This window comes from Neocloeon triangulifer, unplaced genomic scaffold (assembly GCF_031216515.1).
Source record: "Neocloeon triangulifer isolate White Clay Creek 2 clone unplaced genomic scaffold, ASM3121651v1 ptg000001l, whole genome shotgun sequence".
In the NCBI taxonomy this organism is placed as follows: Eukaryota; Metazoa; Arthropoda; class Insecta; order Ephemeroptera; family Baetidae; genus Neocloeon; species Neocloeon triangulifer.
Window position 1 is genome coordinate 8792639 of NW_026775544.1, and position 7955 is coordinate 8800593.

Below are 7955 nucleotides of genomic sequence, written 5' to 3' on the forward strand. Positions count from 1 at the left end.
CAAATTATTTCCATTAATGAACTGTAATTTAGTTTCTATTCTGATAGGTTGGCTTTATTTATCCACCGTCAACTCTGTTGGGTTGCCTGTTGGTATTGGTCAGGTTGGTACGTCTGTTATTCTGTCGTCTGTCGTCTTGTTTACAAATTTACCGCTTTTCGCATGTTTGACTTTGACTTGACGCTTCGTGAAGGTAAAATTAAATTTTAAGTAATATGTATTGTATCATATTTCGTTCGGGAATATGGGATTACTTCTATGTATTATACGTAAACTAACTTACAAAAATTAAACTTAAAAATGATATTCTTTGCTATAATACCTAGCTGGTCAACATCAATAGAAAGGGGAACAGACCTGTTTTCAACACCACACGTGTGCATCCATGACGATGTTTTCGCAAAGCCCTCTTGGAGGGACTTCATCTTTCGTGCAAAACACTCCGGCAAACACCACAAATCCCATGCGAGATTTTGAGGTCACATCGCCTCCTGATGATTCCATTTCTTCACTAGCCTTCAGCCCTCCGGCGCTGCAACAAAACTTTTTGATCGCTGGAAGCTGGGATAATAACGTAAGATTACATGCATTTCTTTTTTGCTAACGGCATCGTAATATAATTTTGATATGTAGGTCCGCTGCTGGGAAGTTGAGCAAACTGGGAAAACGATTCCTAAATCCATGCAGTCAATGCAAGGACCTGTGCTTGATGTGTGTTGGAGTGATGTAAGTGTTTATCAGTTTTGCTGCACCTGAAGTTTGAATTTTAATTATCATACACAATTTTCAGGATGGGACCAAAGTGTTCATGGCATCCTGCGACAAGCAAGTCAAATGTTGGGATTTGGCTAGCAATCAGACTGTCCAGGTGGCGCAGCACGATGCTCCGGTAAAAACATGCCACTGGGTGAAAGCACCTTCCTACACTTGCTTGATGACTGGATCGTGGGACAAAACGCTGAAGGTATTTTTTTTTTACATTTTCTTCCGACAAAGCTCTAAATATATTTCTATGCTCAAGTTTTGGGACACGAGGAGCCCAAACCCGATGCTTACAATTCAACTACCGGAGCGATGCTATTGTGCTGATGTTGTAAGTGTAATGAATAAAATTTAAATTGAGGATTAATTATTTGGTCAGGATTATCCTATGGCTGTCGTTGGAACAGCAGGGAGGGGACTGGTAGTCTACCAGCTCGAGAACCAGCCTCAAGAGTACAAGAGGATTGAGTCGCCTCTAAAATATCAGCACAGATGTGTTTCCATTTTTAAAGACAAGAAAAATTTGCCTGCTGGTTTGATTTTTTTTTCGCACGTTTGCAGCTGTAATGAAATAATTTTTACAGGGTTTGCACTTGGCAGTGTTGAAGGCCGAGTGGCGATTCAGTATGTTTCACCCCAAAATCCAAAAGACAACTTCACATTCAAGTGCCACAGATCTAATGGGACACCAGGAGGATTCCAGGATATCTATGCTGTTAGTTTTACTTTTTTATTAGAAAACTAAGCTAGCCAGACCCATGTAGTCAGCTGCCGCTGAAGTCGCACGGCTTGGCTAGCCTAGCCAGCGGCTGACTATTTTTAAATTATTTTTTTACCTGCCTTTTAAGAAGTAATTAGTTTTCATTTAAAAAATTTGATAATTATATAATAAATTATATTTTTTTATAATAAATAAATTCATTTAGATGAAAAAACATTTTTCATAAAAAAAATTTTGCCAGGCGCTACGAAAAATATCAAGCCGCCGCTGATTGGAAACTTGACGGCTCAGCCAAAGCCAGATGCCGCTTAAAAATTTTCTCTATTTTTTTATTTTATAAAACAAATGTTTTTTCTTTTTAGGTCAATGATATCGTTTTTCATCCCATTCACGGAACTCTTGCAACTGTTGGCTCTGATGGAAAATTCAGTTTTTGGGACAAAGACGCCAGGACCAAGCTAAAAACTTCTGAAGCCATGGAATCTCCCATTACTAGCTGCTGCTTCAGTTCTCATGGTCAAATTTTTGCTTATTCTGTCAGCTATGATTGGTCAAAGGTAATACATTAAATTAAAAAAAATCCTTAAAAATTATGCCAAATCTTTCTCAGGGACATGAGTTCTACAGCCCTATGAAGAAAAACTACATCTTCTTACGCTCCTGCTTTGAAGACTTGAAGCCACGCACCAAGACGTAAACTTGCATAATATATCAGTCACCAAAAAATAAACCTGCCATTGTTATGAAATTTTTCACAAATAAATTCTTGGCATTTGTCGTGGCATAAAAAATTTATCCAGGTTTAATTTTTTTTAAAGATAAGATTTAAAAGAAAATTATTTTGTTGGCTACGCAGACAAATGGTCACTCTGAAGTGGCGCCCCTACCGTCTATTGCCAACGGTTCTCTTTTGGCATGCTTGACATTTTTTGTATAATTCATACTAAAAGACGTTACTTGGCATGATCATATAATTATCATTTTCAAGCACTTAATTACACTTAATTAATTCACTTCTTTATTATTTCCAATTTTTTTCAAGTCCTACGCAATTCAAGGAAAACCTCTTAAAAGTTATAATTATTGTTACTTATATTTAACCATTCTGTGTGGCTGCACTAAAAAATAAAATAGGGGATATTTAATTTAAACAAAAATGTAGAAGTATGATATTTTATTTTTAGAGTCACGATATTTATGAGAGCAAAAATTGCAAATGAGCTTCCAAATTTTAATTCACCTGATAAAATATCACATGAAATTGTTTTGATTTACGTACTTAAACTCTTTAAATTTAAAATGTAAATATCTTTCTTCATTAAAATAAAATAAAAAATCAACAATTCAGGCAGAAAAACTGATATTAAAATAATATTTTAAGGAACTGGTAAACTGCATTTAGTTTTGAACATAAATACTAAACTTTTCGTTCTGGACTGCTTGCAGCAGTAGGCTCTGGTGGCCACGATTGTAGTCTGACATATCTACGCTTCCTGAAACGGTCGATTGCTTCTATCAAATTAATTCTTCTTTCAAAGAACGTGACAATTGGTGCTCCTAGAGAAGATTTACAGATAATTTAACTCGATTTTACTAAACTGAAAGAAAATAATTATACCTGTCAAGGCTGATGCTAAAAATTGGTCCAAGGTTATAGACCATTGAGGGGGACCATCCGTTTTCTTCCTTGTGTTGTTGTTTGGAGTTTTCTCATCTTCATCTGTGCTTGGAGACGCTTGCAGTGCCAATGCATAATTGCTGCCACTACTTTCACTGCTTTCCATGTTTACAGAAGAGTTTCCATTATCATCTTCCTCTCCCATAACTAAGTTGGGGGGCGCCTATAAGTTTTTATAGTAATGAGTGATTTTCAAGTTCAAAAGATAATTTTACTTTGTATCGAGGACTGGAGGGAGTTTCAGCCTTTAAGCTTGGTGTTTGCAAACTGTCAACAGAAGCTTGCCGAGAAACAAGAAATTTCTTATTAACATCTCCTAGCTGCAATAGTAGAGTTCCTAAACAAAATTTTATACTGAACATTAAGTGCCCAGGAAAAAAAATATGGTGACGTTTTATTACCGATGCTTGCAATGGAATGGTATGTTTCCTCATCTTCTGGTTCAGCATGGAACATGTCGTACAAGGTCTTCCACAGGGATATGAAGTAAGGCTGGGCCATGCAGGGAATGGCTTTGGAATGTAGCCTGCTTGAATTGCTTGGCAAAACCAGAGAGTGCAAACTAGATACACTCATTTTCCTCCATTGCGTTCCATCTTCATTTTTTAGTTTATATCACTAATTTAATTCACAACTTGTATCTATTAACTAACCTAAATCTGGGCTAGCCATTCTGTCTGCCAAAAGATCATAACCCAGACAGCTTGCTTGTTGTTCGAAACTATCAAAAAAATCTGTGGCTTCTGCTGCGACTTCAGCGTCACTCTCTGAAAACAGATGGCTTTTGGTAAGAAATAATTAAATTCTCAAATAATCATAATACCTTGTTGAGGAGATTCGATTTCAGCTGCAGACAACAAAGGAGGCAAATGCAAAATATACAATAGCTTTAAGCGCTGAGTAAGATCTGCAGAAGAAGTCATCCCAAATGCTGCCACTAACTCTCGGAAGTTTAAAAAGTCATCTCCATCCCTGTCCATCAACTAAATGCAGATAATTGAGCAACGAGTTTTATATTATTTGTCCACAACAAGCTTACTCTAAATAATCTGGCAGCAAGAGATTCTGCATGAGAACAGTGACCCCAAGGTGAAAGACCGATAAATAACAACTGAAAGAGCTCAAATTCTATCTTAAAAAGTTCGTAATGTGGCATGGATGGATCGATATTAGCTACTCGAGCAGGTTGGCTCCCTCTCTGGCACAATTGTTCTTCTCTAACAAGTGAAAGCAAATCCTATATAAATAAATTCAAATTTGTTTAAAAATATTTTCCCTGTTTAAAAATATACCAATAACTCCTCATTAGTGAAGAATCCATCTGGAGCAACACTTCTGACTACATTACGACTGACACTGTCTTCAAGAGATTGAACAACTCTCAATCTGTGGCGCAATCTCATTCTTTCTATGCCTGCATCAGTTAGGAGGCTTCCATATTTGCTGTACGCTTCATAAAGTAGATTTTGCACCGAGATGCTCTTTAAGAGATTCTTAGAAATTAGTGTAAAATTCCAAAACCGCAAAATTACCTTCACAATTACTTCGTGATCTTTGTGAAGAGATATCAAATTATCACTAATCTCGTCGTTTGTTACACCTTCAAGGTAGTTTGTGAGTAGTTGCATGGCCTCTCCCTCATCCTTGCATGCAAGAAGGGCATCCTGATTGTTTTCTAAGATAGTCAGCGCCAGTTGAAATATAACTTTGGCACCATCGTAAAAGAAACAATCTACCACTATGACGGCACTGTCGTAATGCATGACACTAAATTTAAAATATTGGTTAAAGATCAATTAAAATCATTTGATAAGTATGAGTACCTTAGAAATATTGTTAAGAACCAAGAAAGTGAAATCATTCTTATCATTCCGAGATCATCAAGTTTAGCATGTAGCTCGGGCAGATGAGTTCTTGTCAAGTCGTCAAGGACGCCCTGGTCAACTAGGGCCCCAACGACTCTTGAATTGTAGTAATCTGGTAACATTTGTTCGCAGACAGCAGTTAGCAGCCAAAAGCTCTCCTCTTCAGAGCAAAACAAAAGTAAAACTGAAGCGACTATGTTCATGGCTTGGCAGTAACCTGAATCAAAAGTTAATAATTTAGACAGGTTTAATTACAATAGTTTTAGTACTCAGTACCTATTTGAGGATTCCTGCATGCATACGCCCTTAGTACTCTCCTCAGAGCGCATATTCCTACTTCTGACTGGAATGCAGGGTGTTCTGGCAGTGACCTATGAAGATCTCGTTCAATCTCATCATTGGCAGTTGAAGTTTTTTGGAATGCTTGATTCACCAAAGACCGGTACAAGCCTGGCTCAGCCATAGACATGTCAGTCAATGCTCCTAAAGACAGAGTATTTAAAAAACTTGATGTTGCCATAAATAAAGTCTTTACCTGAAAATATTGTCCACAGCTCCTTTCGTAGACTGTTTGGAATGCCGACGAGCACCAACTTTGCCAGGTCTATTGTGCGGTACATGGTAATGCCTCGACCAAACTCGGTGAAATGCTTTTCCCATTGTGCCTCCTTTTCAGCCTCAATTTCAGGTGGAGAGGGGTTGGGAAACTCAAACAGTGTCATCAGAGGTGGTTGAGGATTCCAGTTGGCAAAGTCTAAAGAAATTATGATAAAATTATAACATTCCTTTGACTTGAATTACCATTATTGTAATCAGATTCTGTGTTGCTTCCAGCAGAGGAAATCGACGTTGTGATGTTAACTCTAATTCTACTTAATAGCTCAGATATTTTTCTTATGACAAAATCCCTATCTTTAAGATTTGAAAATAAAAAGGAGGACGAATTTTTGTTGGTAATGAGCATTGAAAGGTCACTATTTCCAATGTTGTTTGACTCGACCTTTTCAACTAACCCAACTTCTCTTAGAGATATCACTAAAATTACAAGATTTGCGACCTGCAAAAATTGGGAGCATTGTTATAATTATTATTTTTTTTTAGCAAACATACATACTCGGCTATCAAAGCAGACAAAATTTTGGGACAAATAAAGAGTTCCCCAAACATGTTGTTTGTTGTACGGAGTCCAAAGAGTGGCATCTGATGTACCGTCTAATTTCTCACTGTTCGGCAGGTGAAATTTCAAGCGATATGCTTCAGAGTGGGCCCTTGCATCAAGGTCTCTTTTCAAGAATGAATCCTTCCTCGGGACGTTGATGCTAAATTTTTTTATTTCATTTTCTGAATCAACCAAAGTGAAATTAAAGACTAACCTCAGTTTTTTTAGAAGCTCTTTGTCTTCATTAAATCCGCTCTTCTCGTCCATCAGCCTGGGAAAAGTCAATTCAATAATTGATTTTTAAGTTTTGAGGATCACTTACCGCTTCATAGCCAAGTTAGCCAGTTGCTCCATTAATGTGAACGTCTCTGTTTTGTGAAGAAACATCGAGAAGTAATGCTGGAAAAAATATGTTTTAAAGACAAAAAAAAATTGATAAAAAGGCTCTACACACCTCCTTCTCTCTTGTGGCTACTCTTATACTGTCAGGAAAGAGAAGGCTGTTTGTTTTGTCCAGAGCAGTCACATCAATCCATCTGATGACGAGCCGAGTTTCTTTGCCTAAAATGTATGCGTAAAAGCAGAGATGCTGCACTGTCAAGTACATCCAGCCCTGCCGAGGCATCTTGCCCTTCCAATAGCTACATGAGTAGTAACTGACCAGCTTTTCCTCAGCAGGGAAATTGAAGAGACTTCGAAATTTGAATGCAGTTGTCTTAAATGTTTTTGTCTCTTCATCTACAATAAATTAATATAAAAAAACTTTCCAGCATTTTTCATTATATTTGGAGCTACGATATGGATACCTTCAATTGCTGGGGCTTGGCTTGCAATTAGAGAGTGGATTTTACAACAAACAAACTCAGTCACATCATCTTCAGAATCAAATGTCGAGAGAGTGTCCATGATATTTCTTTGGAGCCATTCCCAATTTTCCTCGATTTCCGCATGAGTTAGGGAGCAAGCAATCACTGAAAATAAATTTGTACATTTGTGTATTTAAAAAAAATTATGTAACAAATAAATTACATTATACATATATTTATATTTATTTGTTTGTCATTTTATGACCACCAATTGGATCAATAGTATTTTATTTATCTGTCATCTGATCTCTTACTTTGAAAAACTTCCGCATTTGGTGTTTGGTGGAGTATTCTGTAGGGAGGTGGTTTTGTATCAAAAACGCTGTCAAGGGTGCCGACAAGAATTGACGAAAGTCCTTTGCTGCTCCCATGACCTCGCCGTCTTTGCAGAACAAAGTAAGGACTCGCCTGCTCAGTTACCCTGCAATTGAAGATTGACATGAATATTTAAAATATATCATAATCTATGAAAAACAAAATTCTCAGGGGCGTAATGATTCACGTGAAAACTTTTGCTTGTAGTTGACCACCCATAAAAATTAAAGACAAATCTTTTGTGGCTGCAGAAATGGTCATAATAATTGTAAAAATTTTTATTTACCACAGCGCGTTGGCGAGTAACACTTCCTGAGGCTTAACCCACATCTCGTCAAGTTTGTATTTTTTACTTCCTTCAAATTTTTGGCAATCACATAACAACTCTTGTATTTTCCCAGTCGATCAGCAATCCCGAAAAAACTTTGTATAAAAGACGTTCGATGTTTTTGTGTGCGTTTACTGCACAAGTCGATCGACTCGACTGGCGCCACCGCAGCTGGAAAAACCATTCAAAACACTCGACTGGTGTGGAATTCTGCGTGTAGATGGCATAATTTTACTTGATCATATTTTGAATCTTTTGAAT

General features: G+C 37.2%; 2 protein-coding genes across 2 annotated transcripts; one reads left to right on the forward strand and one right to left on the reverse strand.

The window, feature by feature from the left end:
• The first annotated feature begins 66 nt into the window (after positions 1-66).
• LOC132199750 (protein Rae1) lies at positions 67-2278 on the forward strand. The gene is made up of 9 exons (XM_059624706.1): positions 67-193; positions 327-574; positions 634-726; positions 791-964; positions 1022-1093; positions 1142-1295; positions 1347-1477; positions 1846-2040; positions 2094-2278. Exons 2-9 carry the CDS (start codon positions 386-388, stop codon positions 2178-2180), a joined length of 1095 nt encoding a protein of 364 aa, XP_059480689.1. The 5' UTR covers positions 67-193; positions 327-385; the 3' UTR covers positions 2181-2278.
• Positions 2279-2642: 364 nt separating this feature from the next.
• Positions 2643-7828, reverse strand: LOC132199657 (TBC1 domain family member 9). Its single transcript, XM_059624552.1, has 20 exons — positions 7653-7828; positions 7306-7472; positions 6992-7156; positions 6640-6923; positions 6508-6584; positions 6400-6456; positions 6141-6345; positions 5828-6083; positions 5562-5780; positions 5303-5509; positions 4985-5243; positions 4694-4928; positions 4454-4642; positions 4201-4398; positions 3985-4144; positions 3815-3928; positions 3563-3757; positions 3377-3498; positions 3102-3324; positions 2643-3040 (listed from the first exon to the last, which is right to left on the reverse strand). Exons 1-20 carry the CDS (start codon positions 7694-7696, stop codon positions 2901-2903), a joined length of 3516 nt encoding a protein of 1171 aa, XP_059480535.1. The 5' UTR covers positions 7697-7828; the 3' UTR covers positions 2643-2900.
• Positions 7829-7955: the final 127 nt, after the last annotated feature.

Excerpts from the sequence above, each read along its gene's own strand:
- LOC132199750 (XM_059624706.1), top strand. The coding sequence starts at position 386 with ATGACGATGTTTTCGCAAAGCCCTCTTGGAGGGACTTCATCTTTCGTG. Across the intron at positions 727-790 it reads TTGATGTGTGTTGGAGTGAT|GATGGGACCAAAGTGTTCAT; the intron begins GTAAGTGTTTAT and ends CACAATTTTCAG. Across the intron at positions 965-1,021 it reads CGTGGGACAAAACGCTGAAG|TTTTGGGACACGAGGAGCCC; the intron begins GTATTTTTTTTT and ends TCTATGCTCAAG.
- LOC132199657 (XM_059624552.1), bottom strand. The coding sequence starts at position 7,696 with ATGTGGGTTAAGCCTCAGGAAGTGTTACTCGCCAACGCGCTGTG. Across the intron at positions 7,157-7,305 it reads AAATGCGGAAGTTTTTCAAA|TGATTGCTTGCTCCCTAACT; the intron begins GTAAGAGATCAG and ends ATTTATTTTCAG. Across the intron at positions 4,399-4,453 it reads TCACTAATGAGGAGTTATTG|GATTTGCTTTCACTTGTTAG; the intron begins GTATATTTTTAA and ends TTATTTATATAG.